The sequence below is a fragment of the Macaca mulatta genome, chromosome 16 (assembly GCF_049350105.2).
Source record: "Macaca mulatta isolate MMU2019108-1 chromosome 16, T2T-MMU8v2.0, whole genome shotgun sequence".
Lineage (NCBI taxonomy): Eukaryota > Metazoa > Chordata > Mammalia > Primates > Cercopithecidae > Macaca > Macaca mulatta.
The window spans coordinates 88,863,951-88,884,991 of record NC_133421.1 but is presented as its reverse complement, the minus strand read 5'-3'; the positions used below and the strand labels follow the sequence as shown (position 1 = coordinate 88,884,991).

The 21,041-nt window shown below is 56.3% G+C and overlaps 1 protein-coding gene across 51 annotated transcripts in view; it reads left to right on the top strand.

Moving 5' to 3' along the window:
- RBFOX3 (RNA binding fox-1 homolog 3) overlaps positions 1-21,041 on the top strand; it is a 523,127-nt gene that overhangs the window by 410,123 nt on the left and 91,963 nt on the right. For 12 of the 51 annotated variants that reach the window (XM_028835586.2, XM_077969000.1, XM_077969018.1 and 9 more), the window contains exon 1: positions 18,568-19,051. In XM_028835586.2, the coding sequence (XP_028691419.1) occupies positions 18,947-19,051 (105 nt within the window). In that variant the 5' untranslated portion in view covers positions 18,568-18,946. 51 annotated transcript variants of the gene reach the window in all.

The window sequence follows — 21,041 nt, the reverse complement described above, 5'->3', positions numbered from 1 at the left end:
CCCAGGCTCCTCCCGTTTTGCTGTGGATAAGAAGTCCCTGCAGATGATACAGCGGGACAGAGCACAGTCCAGCCCAGACGCAGGGATCATACCGCACCCCGGGGTGTCTTCCTCCAGAGCCCTCCTTTCCTGGTCCCTCCCCACTCTACCCCCCATGCTGGGGAAGCCTGTCAGTGCACCCAGGGGACCGAGGGCATTCTCCCGGTAATGACTGCTGAGATTCCAGAGATGTGTGTCAGCACCCCGGGACTGTGACAGCTCTGAGTGAAGCCAGCAGGAGGAGGAGGATGAGACAGTAACTGTAGAGAGAAGGTGGTGTCAGCAGGAAGCTGAGCATTTGCGTTCTCCTGCAGGGGCGGAGACACAGAGAGAGGAGGCCTGAAAGTAGAAGGCAACTTTTCAAGAAGTTTGCCCAAGTCTGCCCCAGGCTCTTCGTCAGTCTCCCCCAGCCTCCAGTGGCGTCAGGGAAGTGTGGAGGAGAGAAGGCACGTGGGAAGGGGTGAAGACAGAGAAGGCAGGGGGTGCTGTGTGTGAGTTTGGCACTGGGCGGGCATGGGGGCTGTAGGCCACCTCCACCACCTCCGAGGGGCAAGAGTGTTCTGATCACAGAAGATGTGACACACCTGTCAGAAGCACTTTCCATGTTCCAGAAAATACAAAGAGAGAGAGGAGAAATCGTCACCAGTCCCCTCCTGAGAGGATGGACAGAAATCATGAATGCCCCAGGGTTAGGAGGAAAATGCTGGAAGAAAGGAAGGTTCAGGACCAGGAACTGCAGCCCAGGCAGACTTGAAAAGCCCGGGAGGGCTCACTAGCCCTGGAAAGCCCTCCCTGAGCTCACAGCAGGCCACCTGCTGCTTGGTATTCTGCAGAGTCTGCCACTGCCAGGGGTGCTGGGAGCAAAACATCCTCTGATTTTCTTCTCTCCCCTCTCCCACCCAGGTCGCCCCCCACATTCCCTTTTTAAAGTATTCAGAATTCCCTCTCTCAGGCCATCACCTTCTGAGCCAAGACGTATAGATCTCTTCCAACCTGGAGACCGGGAGAGAGCAGCCCTGGGGGAGGACGGACCCGTGTGTCAGGGCAATGCTGAGGCCTCTGTTGTGGATCCGGTTACAGCTCCATCGAATCCGGACGATTTGATGCACCACTTGTTGTTGTTGTTAAGAAGTGATGCCTAAAAGGACACACAAGGAGAGGGTGGGAAGACAGGAGAGAAGGAGTCGTGGGGAGAACACAGACGTGTGGGAATGGCTGAGGAAGGGGCTGAGGGCAGTGAAGGGCTGGGAGGCACAGGCTCATACTGAGGGAACTGAGACCGGGCGGGCCCAGCTGCCTGCCGCACAAAGAGAAAAGGACGCAGGAGGGGGTGAAAGGCTGGGTGGATTTCTTCTGCCTTGGCCTCCCCAGTATGGCCTAAGGAGGGGACTCGTCACTGCATCAGGTAGGGGGGACCGGGGGTCCAGGTGCATCCTCCATCAGTTTTGTGGATGTTTCTCCTCCCCAGCAAAGCTGTGCCCTCTGTGCAAAGTTCCCCTTTGCTTTTATTATTGAGTTCACGTCAAGAGATCCTGGCAGCCCAGCAGAGCTCTCCTGGCGTCTCAACCACCCAGAGATGTGACCTGAGACACCTCATGGCCCAACCCACCAAGGCCCTCGCTGAACAGCCCTCCTCTAGTGCTGCAAGGAGCCAGGTGGTGTGGGGTCCCTGGCTTCTGCTCGGTCACCGCTGTCCCTCCGGCTGCACCTCTGCCCCTCTTGGCTCTGTGCTGAGGCCACTCCTGTCTGGTGGCTCTGTCTGTGGGACTGGTTTCTTCTTTTTCTTATATTTGCTCTTAGACTGGGCGGGGCACCTGAGTGACAGCTGGCAGCCACCATGCCTGCTGCCTGATCAAGGCTTTCCCTGGAGCCCCACTTTTCTGACTCCTTGGGAGTGGCTGTGGAGAAGAGGGTTTGCCCAGCAGCTTGGGCACAGGCCACCTTGTTGATGATCTGTACGCTTGGCTTTGGCCATCTGTCATCTCATTGGGCCTTGGGAAGTACTCAGGGAAGGTACTTTTCTCCCTTTTTTTTTTTTTTTTTTTTTTTTTTTTTTTTTTGAGACAGAGTCTTGCTCTGTTGCCCAGGCTGGAGTGCAGTGGCGTGATCTTGGCTCACTGCAAGCTCTGCCTTCCGGGTTCAAGAGACTCTCCTGCCTCAGCCTCCCGAGTAGCTGGGACTACAGGCACGCGCCACCACACCCAGCTAATGTTTTTGTACTTTTGGTAGAGACAGAGTTTCACCGTGTTGGTCAAGCTGGTCTGGAACTCGTGACATCGGTGATCCACCTGCCTCGGCCTCCCAAAGTGCTGGGATTACAGGTGTGAGCCACCACGCCCGGCCCTTTTCTTCCTATTTTATAGATAAGGAAACTGAGATGTGGGAAGCTTTAGAGCAGGACCGTAGAACAGACACTCTCCTGACAGACTGGAGCCTCAGGGTAGATTTGTTCCGCTTCAGAAATCCTCCAGCGGCAGCAATGTCTTATATCTGTGTCAATACGGTCACCAGAAGCCACGTGTGACTCTTGGAAATGAGGCTCATGCAACAAAGAGACTGAGCCTCACTTTTATTGAAGTTTAATTAAAGCTTTGGGGACTTCTTTGAGAGCATATCTAATTACTTCTTGAACTGGGACCAAAGCAGTGTGTTCTAGGTCACCTCAGAGGTCATTGGCGGCCCTAAGTCTGTGACTGGGTTCAGGCCATCCAGATGGCTGGCCTTCTCCTCCTCCTCAAGTCCCGCCTGGGCTGATTTCCCCCTCCTGAGAGACCCCCAAGATCTGCAGCTCCTGCAGTAGGGCAGAGGGCAGAGGGTCGGAGGCTCCTGGGAACACCCCCTCCTCTAGGTCTGACCCTCCCACCTGCTGGAAGAAGAAGGGCAGGATGAATGAGAGCCAGGGGGTGCCGTGCAGGTGTGAAGTCCACCTGGAGGGGCTGATGGTTAGTGGGGGGCTAGGGAGGTCTTTTCTGAAAGACCCTTTACATTCTCAGAAGGCAGAGTGAGCCACCCAGAATGTGCCTTCCCATCCCCACCCTATGACCACAGCTGCACCCTTTGCTGTGCAGCTTTCACTCCATGGAGACAGCCCCGCCTTGCTTCCCACTGTTTCCTGGGTCTCCTCCCTCTCTCCCTAAAAACCAGTTCTCAGCCAACAACCTCACAACTGAGTTACAGGCGATGTTTAGCTTCACAGGCTCAGCATCTTTGCAGGAGATAATTTGTATTTTAACCACTGGGAAGCAGTAGAATATTAGGCATCAAAAAGCTCGGCCAGGCGCGGTGGCTCACAGCTGTAATCCCAGCACTTTGGGAGGCCGAGGCAGGTGGATCACCTGAGGTCAGGAGTTCGAGACCAGCCTGGCCAATATGGTGAAACCCCATCTCTACCATAAGTACAAAAAAATTAGCTGGGCATGGTGGCGCATGGCTGTAATCCTAGCTATTTGGGAGGCTGAGGCAGGAGGATCACCTGAGGTCAGGAGTTCGAGACCGGCCTGGCCAATATGGTGAAACCCCATCTCTACCAAAAGTACAAAAAAATTAGCTGGGCGTGGTGGCACATGGCTGTAATCCTAGCTACTTGGGAGGCTGAGGCAGGAGAATCGCTTGAACCCAGCAGGCAGAGGTTGCAACGAGCCTAGATCATGGCACTGCTCTCCAGTCTGAGCGACAGAGCAAGACTCCATCTTAAAAAGAGAGAGAGAAAGTGCAAAAGCAGGGAGGCTTCTCACATCTCTAAAAATCCTATCAGAGTGACCAGTGGCATGGGCAATACATCCTGGAAAGTTCATGAACTTCTCCAAGCCTCAGTCTCCAGCTGTACCCGTCTGTCCCACAGGCTTCAGTGAGGCATACTGAGGTGACATTTGTGAACTTTCTCCATGAGCTGGCAGGCGGGACACAGATGCCAGCGTTCCACTGTCACCTTAGCACTGAGTCCAGTGAGAGCTGGAAGGACAACCCCTGAGTCATCACCTGCCGGGTGCAGACGGTCCTTCCTGTCCACACCTGTGCCTGCAAGGTCGCCTCGGGGGATGGTGAGGTGTAGGGCGGGGGCGAGGGCAGAGGGCTGGCCAGAGGCGGTGGTCATCCATGAGTTCCCTTTCTGCCTTTCTGGTCTGGTGCAGTGTTGAGGATGGTCCAGTGATGCAACCATAGCACTTCCGGGATGATAGCCCATCCCACACTCTGCTGACACAGACGGAGGCACTTGGGGTGGATTCATTTGGCGTGCTTAGGAAATCAGAAGCACGTGCCGCTGTCACAGATAGATGTTGTCTTGGTTGCTGGTGTAAGGCAGACCCCCTTCCATGCCGGGAGTCGGGGGAGGTGAGGAAGGGCACAGAGACTCAGGCTTTTCTTTGGGTTTCTGGCTCCCTGCTTGCCTGTAGTTTGGGAGGTTAGGTTGGTGTTTTCGCCGTCCCTCCCTGCTGTGCAAAGGGGAATGGAGTGGCATAAGGAGGAGCTGCCCAGCTAGACACAAGCCCTAGCCATCTGCAGCCCTGGCTGCGTGGAAGATGTGTCTGTAGAAAGAAATACCCGTTTCCTGGGCCAGGGCAGTGGCTCACGCCTGTAATCCCAGCACTTTGGGAGGCTGAGGCGGGTGGATCACTTGAGGTCAGGAGTTTGAGACCAGCCTGGCCAACATGGTGAAACCCCATCTCTACTAAAAATACAAAAAAAAAAAAAAAAATTAGCAGGGTGTTGTGGTGCACGTCTGTAGTCTCAGCTACTCAGGAGGCTGAGGCAGGAGAATCACTTAAACCCAGGAGGTGGAGGTTGCGGTGAGCTGAGATCGTGCCACTGCACTCCAGCCTGGGTGACAGAGTGAGACTCTGTCTAAAAAAAAAAAAAAAAGAGGCCGGGCGCGGTGGCTCACGCCTGTAATCCCAGCACTTTGGGAGGCCGAGACGGGCGGATCACAAGGTCAGGAGATCGAGACCATCCTGGCTAACACGGTGAAACCCCGTCTCTACTAAAAAATACAAAAAACTAGCCGGGCGAGGTGGCGGGCGCCTGTAGTCCCAGCTACTCGGGAGGCTGAGGCAGGAGAATGGCGTGAACCCGGGAGGCGGAGCTTGCAGTGAGCTGAGATCCGGCCACCGCACTCCAGCCTGGGTGACAGAGCGAGACTCCGTCTCAAAAAAAAAAAAAAAAAAAAGAAAAGAAAAGAAGTATCTGTTTCCTGGTTTGTCCCAGAGAAAAGAGTGCAGTGAATGGCAGCGTGGAGGGGAGGCAGAGAGTGACACAGAGATGCACACACAAAGAAAGATGTAGAGGGAGACACAGAGAAGAGAGAAACAGACAGAGAACAGCATGTGGACAGCCCCAAGGGAGGGCTGCGCGTGAGGATGCCTCTTATGGCTGCACCTGGCTTCCTGGGGAGAAAATGCAGCTCACAGGAGCCGGTACGCCCCCTTCCATTTTACTCACCCCTGCCCAGCCACCCACATGGGCACAGCCTTAAAACAACACACAAGGAGCTGCCACCTTTCCTGCTGGGCAGATGCCAAGCAGCCCCAGTGCCTGCTACTTCCCTAGCAGGGTTCAGTCCACCTGGGGTGCTGGGGGGCAGTGCAGAGGGGTGGTCTGTGGCTGATTTCCACTTGGTGGGCCCCAGTACACTTCCACGGCACGCCCCTCACCACACCGATGTGAGTTCTGAGAATGCAAACCAGATTGAGCGTAAGCCAGAACAAACAGTAATTAGGAAGGTAAACCCGACACGAAAATAAGCATAATGCATTCCTAATTCAAATAAGAATTATTTGTAGACTCTCTGCTGTTTCCGAATTATCAGTGGAACGTTCCACTCCATTTGCATAGATAATTGAGAGTTAACTGTACTTTCTGTACCAAGGCCTGAGAGATGAGCAGGGCAAGTGCCATCCGTCTGGGTGAAGAGAAAGGAAATTTCGTTGGTGGTCTCAACTGGGCACTGCAGAGAGAAGGGACCTAGAACAAAATCTGGCACTTGAGGACACTCAATAAGTATTTGCTGAATTAATTGCCATGATTTATTGAGCATCTACCAGTGCCAGCTGGTTTGTATCTGACATGTTTTTGAATCCCCACAAGGTATTGTGAGAATTTGATACTGAGAGAGGTACTGCCGTCCCATTCTTATAGACGCAGACACTAACGCTGGAGATGTTTAGTTGCTTACTCAGAGTCCCACGAGTGGTCAGGGGCAGAGATGGGCTGGACTCCAGGTCTGTGACTCCCAGGCTGGAGTGGGCCCCACTTTCTGCTGGAGGAGGGTGTGGGAAACGGCTGTGGCTGGGTGTGTGGTAGAAGGTAGGAGATACGGGACTACAGTCTTCTTAGGAGCTCAAGATGATCCAAGCTCCGCTCTGCTTCTCTTCCTCCAGTAGAACGGGGCAATGACTCCAACCCCATGTTCTGGCCTCCAGTTCCCATCTTGGGACACTCCTGTACCCTGGGTTTCAGCTTCTCCATCCAACGAGATGGAAAGAATAATATTTACCGTCCCACTTCCTTCCCTCTGCCTTCAGAGGGGGCTGGGGTGGAGCATGAGGCTGAGGGTGCTCTGGGTTCTTGAAAGCCCGTCTGTCCAAGGTGTTCTGATGATGATAGTTATCGCCATGCCCAGTTTCACTGGAATGGCATTTCCGGGGCCTCTCCCTCTACCTCAGTAAGCTCACCCAGGAGCCAAATGCAAGTGAGTGCAGCCGCATGGGAGCTGGTCGCTGGGACACTTTCTCCTAGCGCAGGTCGCAGGTTAGAAGGCAGAAGTATTTGCCTGTGAGCTCATCCCCAAACCCCAAAACAGAGTGCTGGTTTCCTGGTGCTGTTCTGTCGTGGGGGAGGGAGCACAGAAGGAAAGCCACTCCCGTCACCCCACCACTGGCTTCAGCAGACACTCTGTGCCCACACAGCTGCAATGGCAGGACAAAACAAGGAGGCCCCAGTCTCAGATATCAGGATAGAGCAAATAGAAACCAAGAAACATCGACTGAAATGGAGCAGACCCTGTTGCTGGGTGTCTGTGTTTTGGGATGGGGAGATGAGGCCAGGCCTCCTGCCCACACAGGCTTGCATGCGGCCTCACTCTAAGAAAAGACCCAGGTGGCTTTGCATTTTGCATTTCTTCTTCTTTTTTTTAAAGATGGAGTCTCACTCTGTCACCCAAGCTGGAGTGCTGTAGTGCAGTGTCGGCTCCCTGCAACCTCTGCCTCCTGGGTTCAAGTGATTCTCATGTCTCAGCCTCCTGAGTCGCTGGGACTATAGGCATGACAGCCACCACCATGCGTGGCTTATTTTTTGTATTTTTAGTAGAAACAGGGTTTCACCATGTTGACCAGGCTGGTCTCGAACTCCTGACCTCAGGTGATCCTCCCGCCTCGCCTCCCAAAGTGCTAGGGTTACAGGCGTGAGCCACGGCACACAGCCTGCATTTCTTCTTGAGAGGCTACCCATGGCCAGGCACTGCTGCAGGCAATGGGGATGACAGTGAGCCGATGTCGGTGGGGCTGAGAGGAAAGACATCTGCCCATGCTCTAGACCAGAGCTGCCCAATAGAAGCATAATGCAGGCCACACATGGAAATGCTTAACTCTCCAGCACCCACATTGAGAAAGTAAAAAAAAAAAAAAGCAAAACGGGGCACACATTTTAGTTATAAGCTTTATGTAACCCAGTATACCTGATAATTGGTCATTTTGACATGTCATCTAGATACAAACTATTTTTTCACTCTTTTTCTGGTCCCAAGTCATCAAAATCCCATGTGCATTTCACACACACGCACGCACACACACACACACATGCACGCGCATACACACACACACACACACACACACACACACATACAGAGTGTCTCAATTAGAACCGGCCATGTTTTAGCTCAGAATGACCACATGTGGCCCGTGGCCTCTGCACTTGACAGCACCAGATCTACACAAACTCTTGAAGAACCAGAAAGCAGGTTTGTTTTGTTTGGTTGTTGTTGTTGTTGTTGTTGTTGTTGTTGGAGGCAGACTCTCACTCTGTCACCCAGGCTAGAGTACAGTGGCTGGTGCAATCTCAGCTCACTGCAAACTCCGCCTCCCAGGTTCAAGCAATTCTCCTGCCTCAACCTCCCTGGTAGCTGGGACTACAGGCATGCTCACCAAGCCCAGTTAATTTTTGTATTTTTAGTAGACACGGGGTTTCACCATGTCGGCCAGGCTGGTCTCGAAATCCTGACCTCAAGGGATCCACCCACCTCGGCCTCCCGAAGTGCTGGGACTACAGGTGTGAGCCACCACACCTGACTTCCAGGAGGCAGTTTGTACCTAGATTCCTGGCAGAACTCCCTTGCTCAGAATCTGGGCTCCCTTATCACAGCCTCCTGCTCCACCTTCTCAGCCACTAAAACCCTAAAAAGTTGCGGAGGAGATCAGAGGCAAAGTCCATGTCTCCCCCAGCAGCTGTGGGAGTGAGGACAGCACCATGTGAAAGAGGGAGCAACATCGGTGTCTTCATGATAAAGTCATCTTACCCAAATTTTTTCCCAAGGCAAATGAACCCACAGGGCAGGGAGAACATCAGGGTTTCAGTGCTGCCTTCTGTCTGGCTCCATCTGTACCACAGTGGGCCTTCCCTCTGCTGGTGATGCCCTGGCCTTCCTCCCTTCATGCTTTCCCACTCCCACCTCCTCCACCATCAGGCCTGCTCCCCTAGCCCGGAACACGTACCTCCCCCAGTGGTTTCCAGCCACCTTCCTGTGGGCCAGCATAAGTGATTCTCCTTCTAAATTGCCTCCCAATAGGCAGTGAGCAGGCCACTTTTTCCTCTAGAGAAGAACTTGGCCAACTCAAGGCTCCACTGACCCTATCCACGGCATTTACTCGCAAAAATACAATTCCAATACAGTAAAGATTCTAGTCTTCCCAGCGTGGATTTCCAATTACCCACACCCAGCCAAGTGGCAGCCACTTCATTATAATTTTGTAATTGCCATATAGAATTCCCATAAATTTGCTGTTAATTTTTAACCACTGCATCCTTCTCTTAGAAAGTGTAGCAGTAATTTGAAAATCCATAGACAATATTTTTAAGTGGATAGAGGCAGAGCAGGGGGAATAAATCCAGTGAGGCTGGGTTTAGAGAAAATCCTACTAAAACAGCAGTCGGGGGTTGGCGTGGGAAGGTGAGTCTGGGGCTTCCTCCAACTTCGATGCAAACATTTCTTGCTAATATATGGTGTGTTGGTGGCAGCAAGGATTGATCAGAATCTGATCCAGGAAGATCCTGCTCTTAAATGAGAATGGCTGTGTGCACCAGGTTCTCTGTTAATAGACACATTCCCTGCCCCCACTGGGAGGTAATTTACAAGCCGGGCTTCCCAGTGCAGTCTCCCTACATTGTGCTGCTCCACGGTGCCTCCCGAATGCAACATGGACCAGGTCTATAAAAGGCGCTTTGGAGGAAATGGCAGCCACTCCGGCAGGCCTGCCCCTGCCCCCACCGCGCAAGTGAACACCCAGGTGCTCAGCAGAGGAATTAGCCTGCCTTTCAGGAGATGCTAATGAGGCAAGTTGAAAGCGGATGAGGTTGAGCCAGGAAGGAAACTGTTGGGCCCACAGAAGCCCTGGGCACCAGGGGCTGGCACAGAGGCCAGACAGTCCTGAAGCAGCCTGCTTCCCTCTGGGGGTCAGCAATGGAAAAAGCTGGATCTCCTAAAGGGAGACAGAGCCAGTGAGAGTGTGCAGGGCCCCCAAGGGAGCAGGAGGCTAAATCAGCAGGCAAGGATGTTTTGGTAAAAGATGGCCATCAGCAGGGCTAGCCGCTGGCCACCCCCTGCAAAACAGACAGTTCACTGACACCCATGCTTGTTTGGGCCCAGGAAGGCAAAGGTGTAGGCAGCGACTGTCGCTCCAGGGTCTGGCTGGAGCTGTCCCTGGTGCTGACGGTCTCACTGTTGTGCCCAGTCCTTCCAGCTCTCGCTCTGTGCTGCCAAGAGGGTTTCAGTCATGGACATCCACATCCAGCCCCCGTGTCCAGCCCTAGAAAAAGGAGCGATTGGCTCCAGGCTGGACGGGTTATCAGGCAGCAGCAGCAATGAGAAATTGGGCCACAGAGCGATTTGAAGGTCCTGGTGTTTGATCTATTGCGGGGCTGGCTCCTTGCAGCTTTGCTGCTCCTGAGTTTGGTGACCTGAGAGAATTAAAGCTGCCTTAAATACAGTCTCTGTTGGCTGTATATTAATCAAGCAGGAATCAAAAGTCACAGCATCCTAGGGAAGTAAGAGCAGGAACAGACGGCTCCCCGCAATCCTGATGCAGCAACTCTCAGTGGGAGGAAAGGCCGGGAGCTGCTGAGAGCAGCACAGGGCCCTCAGCTGGCTGCCAACTTCTCCAAACCTCCTTGCCAGTGAATTCTCAGAAACCTCATGCCTTGGAAAGGGAGAGTTGTGTTGGTGCCAAAACATCACTGGACCCCAGTGCTAGAGTGGATCAGGAAAGGGGAGGGATTTTCCTCCCAGGATCAAGAGGGAGGAGACGTTGGGGTGGGGGGGGGTGGCAGGGGTGGCAGCCCCAGAATAGCTTCATGCCTAACTCAAGACAAGCTCCCACACCCCCACCAGACAGGCATTTCCCCTGCTCTTGGGCAACTGTTAGGGACTAAAACACATCAGCATCCACTGCCCCATCCCTGCTCACCAGGCAGCGACTCACACAACTTCCCTGGTGTGTCTTAGGCTGCCGGGAGGGTCCTGCCCAGGGTCCTGCCTAACCCTGCCTTCTCCTTGCTCTCAAAGCCTAAGAAAGGAACTCGTATCTGGCCTCTGTCATCGTGGAGGTGTGGGGAGGTGAGTCTGTAGGTTACCGTCTACATCTGTTCCTTTGCTTCCTGGCAGACATGCTTGTCCCCACTCCCTTGAGTCCTGGGACAAGCTCAGCTCCCATGAGGCTTTGTTAGAAGGACCTGGCACCCCCACCTCCCGCCGCCGGCCACCTCGTCACTCCAGGGCCCGGCCCCTGTCTGCAGCTTGGCACTGGCTGCCTGACAGTGCATTGGCCTCCCTAGGGCCACGCACTTTGCCAGGACAGTCATGCCTCTCCAGGCCTTTATGTGCCTCGGGCTCCTAATGAGCTTTTAATGAGCTGACGCTTTGGCTTCAGGAGGCATGCAGGGGCAGGGGATGAGCAGAGTGCCCGCCCCTCACATTCTGTTTCCCGAGGCCTTGCAGTTGCCTTTTAACTCACTGAGTGCTGGGCTGGGGCGACAGGCAGCTGCTTTTTCCAGAGTCTTTCAGGTTTGGTCAGAGTTTGAAGGTGCTAGCCTCAGAGTCACCGAGTGCTGGGGCTGGGGCGACAGGCAGATGCTTTATCTAGTCTTTCAGGTCTGTTCAGAGTTTGGAGGTTCTAACTTCCCAGTCCTGGGGTGCGGGGTACCCCCGGGCCACCATTCCCTCTCTACAGTGCTGCACTTGCTCTCCGTGTGGCCTCTCCTTGCCCAGTGCTGGAGGAAGGGACATTGGTTTCTCTGTTAAGTAAGATTTTCTAAAAATTGATGGCAAAGGGGAGCACCCAGCCACTTCATTGCTGGAGGTGGGCCCTTGCTGCCTCCAGCCAGGAGTCAGCTCAGACCCACCCGCTGTTGATGAAAGAACAAACCTTGACCTCTTCCCACGGGTCTCCACTGAGGAACCCAGAATGCTGTTTCCTCAGTTCAACTCTAACCAAACATGGTGCAAATTCATGCCGGCCATAGCAATGGGAGCTACCGAAATTGTACCCACATTGTGTGTACAGTCTTCCCTTTCGGACGCCCTGAGAGTGCAGGGCTCTGTATGCAGGAGCTGTGCTCACTCAGCCCCCTCCCTCTATGCGTGGCTTTGCTCTACAAGTTTTGGTCAGTGGCCCCAGTCCCTCCTGGGAGTTACAGGGGGTGACAGTGACTTCAGCTTCTGGCCTAAGCGCCCCCTTCTCACTCTTTCCAAGCCTTCACCCTTTGAATAAAATTAAGACAGAAAAGGTTTGTGTGCAGGTGATAAAAACCTAACCGGGCTCCCCAGAGAGACGGCAGGGCTTCCCCCAGTGGAGAGCTTCAAGGGGAAAAAAAAAAAAGACAGTACGTGTCGCTGAAGGCTTCGGTGACTGCCAGCTAGAAGGCTGGGGATTGGAAGATGTGATGCCACTTCCCCTTCCAGCCCCATCACCCTTGTCCCTGAGGGCTCCTTTCTTCTTCTTCACTCTGTTTTTTGATTGGGGAAGGAGGTGACCTCAAAGCAAGAGGCTGGATTTGACCCCGATGCTGAAGGACAGCAAGTGGGGATACCAACAGTGATTTTAGTGGCGAGTACCTCCCGGGTGGGCTGCGTGGAGCAGTGATATGGGGTTTCTTTGGCTGGTGTGATCCCTGCCCTGGCAGGAGCAAAGGCTGTTATGAGTCACGTCTGCAGTGGGGGCCCAAACATTAAAGGGCACTTCACTGGACACCCAGTCCGAGCTGGAGTCATCATCTCCAAACAAATATACAACTTCCCAAGCCATTCAGGACTCTCTTTTCTGTGGCCATCCATGGTCTGGGTACAAGGGTACTAAGCACACACGCACAGGCTTGGGCAGGACAGGAGGGCTTGGGGCTGGTGGGTCAGCTGAGCGCGGGGTGAGGGCCCGAGAAATTGGGTGCCGCACGGAAGATCAGCTAGGAACGCTGGGAAAGGGCTTCCTTGGTCCAGCGGCAGCTCCTCTCCTTGGCGTCACCACAGGGCTCAGCAACCCACTGAGCCCTCGCGACCTCCTGCCTAACGAGAAAGAGGAAATTCGAGATAATTGCCGCACAGACGGAGCAGCGGTGTGATTAGTAAATGCCCAAGCTATTGTAAATGACTATTACATTAACAGATTTGGTTTGGAGTTGATCCTGTTAGGAGAGAGAGCCAAGGGCTAACGATGAGCATGTTCGCAGAAGGGCATGAGCCCAGCACGGTAGTCGAAGGGAAGACAAGGCCTCCTGTAAATCCAAGTTCCAAGTCTTGCCTTCTAGCCCAGATGCTGCCTCTAACTAGTTGTGTGACCTTGGACCACCTCTGTGATCCTAAAAGGGTCATCATATATCAAATGGGCATCGTTACACCTTCCCTACCTAACTTGTGATGATGAGGTGAGATACATGAAGGCTCTCTGAAAAGGCTAGGAAAGCAGTGAGCAGATACAAGGTATTGTTACAGTTAGCAATCAATAATAATAAATTGCCATTCTCGCCCTTTGTGTGCTTCTGTTCCTGGGAAGTTTAAGCAAATGGCCAGGCTCTGGAGCCTTTAGATGAGAGACAGAAATCAAAGTGCCCCCCTCTTCCTCCTTCGACTTCTGTGGGATTCTGGGCCCAGATTGCCAAACAGTGGCTTGGCCACAGCTGGCACTGAAGACCAAAGATCTGTTTCTCCCAGGCTCTGCTCAGCCCAGGCTGTCTCCTTGCCAGGAGCTCATGGCCCAGATGCAGCAGGAGCTTGCAACGAGCTTTCCAGGGCCGCAGCTTCCGAGGCCTCTTACCCACCGAGCCCTGGGGTGGAACATCAGAGTGCTGGCTGCTTTCAGATGTTCCTTTTGCTCGGTGTAGACCTCACTCCCCTTCCACAGAAGAGAAGGGAGAAGTCCTGGGGGCTCATTTAAAATAAATAAAGCTTGGCAACAGCGCTGAGTGAAAGGAGCAGAGTGAGCGGCACCCACAGTCCCTTCTCCGAACGCATTCCTCTGGCTCCCGGGCCCCCGAGGGGAGAGGAACTTGCAAGAGAAAGATGTGCTTATAACTGCAACCCTGTACAACTCCTGCCTCTGCCCATATATCTCAAGTGTGCCCTTTGCTTTCAGTCTCCCTGTATTTATTATGTTTAATTTTGCTGGGACATGGTTGTAAGTGAGACGGATGGACCCGAATGTGGCTTGCAAACGCCTCTTAATTAAACAGATAAATAAACTTCCTTTTCACGCCGATTTTTACTTTTGCTGCAGTCTCTGCTGGGGCCAGGGGGACAGTGCCAGTGGGTGGGGGACCCCCGCTGAGCCAGAAGGTGGGTGCTGGCCCCGGCAGCCTGGGCTGGGCGTAGCTTTCCCTCTGCACTGCTGAGGACCCCTGGCAGAGGGAGGCAGAGGGAGCTGGGGGTGGGGAGCACCCCAGCAGCCCCTCCTCGCAGGCCAGCCAGCGAAGGCGGTGTGAGTGGGCCCTCTGCTGGCCACCTCCAGCGAGGCCTCGCCTGCCAGGGCTGCACCAACGGCTCATCCCTGGGCTTGCTTCACCCCTGCTTGCAGGGATCCTCTGCTGCCTTTTCTGCCCTTCTGGGGAGATTAAACAGGCCAGAACAAAGTGGAAACCGCCCCGACTCCTGATATAAGGAAGCCGCCTCCTCTGGGAATCTGAGAATTTCTACTTTTTAAAAAAAAAAAAAAAAAAAAAAAAAAAAGGCTGACGAGTTTTCCATCCCCAGCCTGACCTTGCCTCATGGTGTCTGCTGGGGGCATCCCACGACAGCCTCAGTGGGGGCTCTTCCCTGACTCCGGCTCTGTTGCCCTGGCTGCCGAATTGGGACATTAATTCCCCGGAAAGTGTTCCATGGCGATACAGGACTCTGGCTGGTCAGAGTGGCTTCTTGGCTCTCCCCACACCCCATCACACACACAGGCCTGCATACATCCTCCCCTCCCTGAGCCATGCCCACCCCACCCCACTGTGGAGATCCAGTTCTTCCACTCTGCCTCTTTCATACCCCAGTGCTCATGCCCAAGCCCAGGCCAAACACCCCAGGGCTGGGGCAGGAAGGTCTGGCTCTGCGGAAAGCACAATGTATTTGTCGATTAAGGCTCGACTTGGCGCAGTTGAGCCCAGCTGCAACCAGAGACTGTGAGCTCACTCCTTGTCCTGAGACGCCGCTGCCAAGCTGCACACTGTCCTCATGGCACGGGGGAAGCCTGAGGACGGTCGGCCTGGGTGCCTGGAGGGGGAAAGAGGGGCAGGAGGATGAGGAATTCACCCCGCTTCCTCCCCTAAAGAGAGTATGGAGTTGCTTCCTTTCTGCTGCAATTTGCCATGTGCCGCCTTGGGAATTTCCAAAGGATGTGCGTAGGGGTCATAAGAAAGAGTCCCCCAAGTCATCTGACCACAGGACTCATTTGGCCCACCTTTTGTTAAAAACACAGGCCACCTTGGAGGCTAGTATTCCCCGGCATGCCTTCTAGCAAACGCCCTCCCAGGGTTAATCCTGTGTGCCCATTTCACAGAGGTACACACGGAAGAGACTCAGGGCATCTGGCAGGGTTACGTGGGCCAGGATTTCCCAGGCAGGCATGCTCAGGCAAGCTGGGGAAGACACGCCCTGCCCTACTGGAGGAGAGGCAGTGCCTGCACCCTCCAGGGCCCCTACCAGGGAAGGTGACACAGGATGGGGGCAGGAAGGAGCCAGGAGATCTCCAAAGCCTTCGAACCATCGGAACCTTTTGAGGTGCCTCCCTTGCCTGATATTTATAGTGGTGCCCAGGAGCGCAGAAATAATTACAGCTCAGTTCCTGCCTGCCTAACAAGGCCCTTCTCAGATTCAGGGCGAATGGGATATTTTTTCCTTGCCTCTTTTTTAAATAGTGAATATTAGCACCGGAGTGACAGCTCTTCCTAGCGCGCAGCCTCCCTCCGCCCCGGGAGCGGGGGCAGCAGAGCCACCAGGAGCACAGGCTTCCCCCACCCCCTGCTCAGGGCCACCCACCCTAGTCCACAAGGCACCAGGGACTCGGGAGGGCTGCATGGGGCGTGGGGAATCTGAAAAACTCTTTACCACCCTCGTGCCAGGTACTGGAGGTAGGAGGTGATGAGGGCATGGTTCCTGCTGGTGGGGTCCGCAGAGTCAGGTCCGCGGGACACTCTGAAACAATCACAGCAGAGCCCTGAGGTGTGTGCTATTCAGTAACTGGCTCGTGTTGAAGCACAGCCTAAGAGGCAGCGGGCACACAGCCCCTGTCCCAAGAAATAAGCCAAACACACACGTTGTTCAGATCCTTTTTCTGGAGGTATTATTTTCATTCCATTCTGCTATTCTCAGTCCTTTACCTCTGGAGCTGGGTGTGATGAGCCGCCTGATGGAGGCAGGTGTCCAGACATGCTCCTGGGCCCAGTGCAATCTGGAGGTGAGGCTGGAAGGCAGGTGGCTGGGCAGAGAGGCACACAGGTGAGCAGGTGCAGGGCTGCAGCTGGTGATGCAGATGCAGATAGTGAGGGCCACCCTGGCTTTCTTTGGGCCAATGACTGAGCTCAGGGGTCCAGGAAACCTTCCCTGGCCACACCCCAGATCTGAGCTCTCCCTGTCCTGGGCTGTCAAAGCTCTCAGTACATTAGGCTGCAGTCTTCATTTACCAGCTTGGTTTCCCCCACTAGACAGTGTGCTCACTCCAGAGCAGATAACTTGATTTCTGCAGCCCCAGCACCGAGTACGGTGTCTGCATATAGTGGGTTATCAATAAGGAAAAACGGTAGGGCTCAAAAAGTGGCTTTAGGTCAGGCATGGCGTAGGAAGCACTCCCAATCCCTTTCTGGAGGGGATGAGGCTTGAATTCCACAGGAGATACTTGGTCATAATAGTCATAATGGCAAATTAATGAGCAAATGATTCATGGGCAGGGTGGATCTGGAGCCTGGCTTTAGGCTGAATGCTATGTGGCTGTCCCGAATTCCTGAGCATCCAGGGAAGGGGCAGCAGGGCAGTGATGACGGAGAGGTACCCAGAGAAGACAAAAGAGGGATGGCTTCTGGAACAAGCCAGAACAACCTGACTCAGGAGGGAGGCAGCCAGGGCCACTCCAGGGCACCATACTCATGAAGAGCCCTTCTGCAAGGCTCAGCTGGCAAATGCTACAACCCACTTCATCCTCCTGGCCCAGGCATGCCCGGCCTTTGCACCGGGACCCCCACCACTGTCCTAGGCTGGGAAACCAAGTTATTGACAGCAGGGAGGGCCTCATCAAGTCCATAGCCAAGACCCTGTGGAGCCAGACAAGCCCCCTATACTTGTCCTGTGCCAGCACCACCCCCGATGGACCACAGAGCAGGATTTCAGAAGGTCAGACCACATGGCGAGATGGCCAGCTCGCCTGCCTCGTCTCTCCCCTGAGCCTTGTCTCTTCCCGTCTGCCTCCCTCCCAGACTCCACATCCCAGTTCCTCTATGAGGAAGATGAACATGGGGCACCTGGGAGAATGGTCCCAGGTGCCCTTACCTACCCGCCTTGTTCAAATGGAGCCTCCCAAACTGGGCGTGGAAAGGCCACCCTTCTCTCCCTCCCCTTCTTGCTCCCTCTTCCTCAATGGCCCTCAGGCCACATGTCCTGTAGTGGGTGCAGCAGGGATCTCAGACAACATCCGACCCATCTCTGGGGCTGGATGTGGAAACCAAGGCCCCCAGGGACAATCGAACTTCCAGAGATCACACAGCAAGTGAGGGTCTGACACGACTGCCGGGCTAGCCATCTGCACACTGCCAGGTGGTCCCAGGCCCGCCTCCCTCCAGCTCAGGGCTCACTGCCTGCCGTGAGAGGAGGGGAATCACAGGTGCCCTGAGGTAGGACAGCTGCGTTCAGAATGGTACTGTGTGCCTGGGATCTGCCCCTTTCCTGGAACGCATGAGGTTAGGCATGACCCCGCTGGCTCTGCCTCTGACAGTGGCCACTGGCAGCCCATCCCTTTTGCAGCCAAACTCACCTGTGGCTTATCCTGGTAAACTGAACCTGATTCAGGGGGCCTCTGGTGAGTGTGGACTTGGGGCAGGCCAGTGGGTGTGTGTGTGGCCGTTGAAGCTGCAGGTGTGTGCAGTCACAGTGGTGGAACAAGGGGCACTGCCAAGACTTCTGCCACATGCTGAATGGGGCAAAGAGGTGGGGACCTATGCACGCCTGTCCTGTGGGAGTGAAACACAAGTCCAGTGTGTCTGGGTACAGGGAGGGGAGGATGCATTGTGGCCGGTGCCCGTGTCCCCCACTCCTATCTAAGTATCCACAAGACCAGGTGCCTGTGGCAGGAGGTTGGGATGTATGATGGGGTCTGGGGGCCAGCAGGAGGACAGGAGAAGCTCCTGGAGGCTCTGGTTGGATTTCCAAGCCCTGGACAGCCAGAGAAGCCTTGCCCAGCGCGGAAGCCTCTGCGTAGATGCCCTCATTACATCACCGACATCCCCGCCACTGAGCCGGCCTCCCTTAAGAAAGGCGCTTCTCTGAACGCGAAACAGGACGAGGCGCCTTCCGGTCGGCCGGCCGCAGAGACGGCGGAGCGGCTCCTCCTCTCCGCAGCGGCCGGAGAACGGAGCGGGAGCAAAGGGAGATTCCAGACCCCCAGGCCGGGAGCAACTGCTGGCAGCGGGGAGGAGGAGGGGCGCGCAAGGGCCCGAGCGTGGGAGGGCGCGAGGGAGGGCTGTCCCGATACCGGCGGGCGAGGGGTTAAGTGTGGGATCAGCTGTTGTGCAGTCGCTCCGGATTCTCTTCCCTCCGCGCGGGGCTCCGCTTGATGTTGGAGTACGCCAGGGACTCCCCCTCCCACCGCTACACACGCGCGCACACGCGCGCACTCACACACGCACACGCACCACTCTTTGCAGACAGGGCTCCGGAGGCTCCAAAGTGACTGACTCCTGCTCTCGCCCGCTCGCCCGATCTCTCGCGCACAGACTCTCTGGCCGTATTCTCGCGCGCGCTCTCTCCAGCCTCCCCGCCCGGGCAGGGGGAACACCGGGCAGAGGCGCGCCGCTCTCCTTTCGATGCCTCCCTCTTAAAGAGCGCCACGAGGGGGAGGGGAGGCCCGGAGGAGGAGGAGGAGGAGGAGAGAGACTGGGAGGGCGCCCGGGAGGCAGGGCGCGCGCACACTCCGAGGGACGCAGCGAGCGCAGAGCCGCCTCCGGCCGCCGGGCGCCCCCCTGCCGCCCCATGCTGTGCTCCATGGCGAACTCGGGCTGCCTCCTGCTGTCCAACTCCGGCAGCATGCTCCCGCACTCCGTGCCCTGCCCGCCCGCCTTCCTCTACCTCCAACAGGTAAGCGGCCCCCCGCCCGGCCCGGGCCCCCAGCCCGGCGCACGTGCGCCCCGCGCTGCCGCCCACGCCCCGCACTTGGCTGCCTCCGCGCCGCCGCCGCCGGTGGCCCCCGCTGCGCTCCCCGCGTCATGGCGCCCGGGCTGGGGTAGGGGTAACTGCGCCCCTGCGCGGCGGCCGAGCGCGGGGGCGCCCAGGGCGCGCGCGGCGCGGGGTGGGGGGGCCGGAGTTTGGGGCGTTGCTCGCAACTTTTCCGAAGGCGCGGGAGGGGGCGGCGGGCGGAGTCTCCGGGGAAGCCCGAGGGGAGGGGGCGGGGGTTCTCGGCGTCCGGGTCACTTTGGGGAACTTCGCGCCGGGCCGCGGGTGACTCGAGGAGGGGAGCCGGGCATCCTCCCCGGAAGCGTCGGGAAAGCCGGGGGGCGCGCGGAGGCGGCGGCGGGGGCGCCGAGCTCTGCTGCAGCGCAGACCGCGCGCCGGGCCTCCGGGGAGGCGGGGGAGGCGGGCCACCCGCTTGGCTAGGGAGGCCCCAGGAGCTCTGGCCGCGGAGGGGGCTGGGGCTAGACTTTTGCAATCTTGGGGACTGCGCAGGAAGCTCCGGCTGGCGAGTTGGGGATGGGTGGGGGCAGGAAAGTCGGCGACTCTGAGCCCCCAGATCCCCAGGATGCCCCGTGGGGAGGTGCGCACAGAGCATCAGCAGCCGCCGGCCCGCCGACCGGTTGGGGCGTGGGGGGAGGGGACGGGGGTCCTGCGCTGCCACCCAATGCGGAATTAGTGCAGTCCCAGGCCTGCACTGGGGACAGAGGGGTACTCCCTCGTCTCCCCCAGGCCCCTCGGCCTCTGTGGGCCGTAGTTCCCGGCGCCAGCCTGGCCTGGGCTTCAGTACCCTGGCCTCACCCACCGTGGCTGCCCACACCTCTAGGCCTGCCCTTCCCTCCTGGCGCTGTGGCGTCTGCCTTGTTTTCGGTTCCCACCCTCACCCTCTGCTTGGGCCTGAAGGGGTGGGGGCGGCTGTGGAGGAGCCTGGTGGGATTGTGAGCGCTTCAGGCTGCATCCTGGGGCCTGCCTGGCCCAGTGAGAGGGGTTCCCATAGGACCCGTTCTGCACACTGTGTTGGGGTCTTCCAGACTGGAGAGGGAGGGTACAGGGTGCCCACCCCAAGGAATCTGGCCAGGCCAGGCCGGGAGTCTCCATGAAGATAGCTCCCCACCCCCACCTCCATGCACACGTTGAAGGAGGGATGGAGAAGAGTGAGAGAGTGTGTGTGTGTGTATGTGTGTGTTTGTGTCTTGGAGACAAGGAGAGACCCCAGGGGTCTGGACCTTTGGGGGATGGATTCTTACCCGTTTGTGAACCTTGGGCCCTCCAAGGAGCTATAGAAGAAGAAGGTGATTTAAGGAGGAGCAATGGACAGAGAAGGCAAAGATGGGACCTTCCGAGCTGGCCCAGGGCAGCTAGCCCCTGGGCACTTGGGTCAGCCCGTTACAAGAGCCCATACATCAGGGACTGCCAAACATAGCAGCTACAGAGAAACAGGGGGACTGTGTGATGGTCAGGAGCAGAGGCTGGTGCAGGAGCAGAGGGTGACTGGCAGTGGCCTGCAGCCCAGGGCCCTTGACCTTTGGTGCCACCTTCCCAGGACCACCTGTGACATCTGGGGACTCCTGGACACAGCCCAGGAGCCACTGGGGAGCCCCCAGACTGACAGGCAGGAAGTCATCCAATCCCAGGCCATGGCCATCGCCCCAAATTCCCAGTTGACACTGAATCACAGGGAGTCAGGATAGGCTTCCCAAGGTCAGGTTCCCAGCCCCTCCCGGTTTTCCGTGAGCATAGGACTGACTTGGGAATCTCTGGGGTGCCCAGGTGAGGTTATTAGAGCAGATCTGTCCTACACTCACCCAGGAATGTCCCAGGCAGCAGGACGTGCAGCTTTGGGTTCTGCAGGTAGTGTAGGATTTAGAGTAAGGGTTCTGGCCTGGAGACCAATCCATGC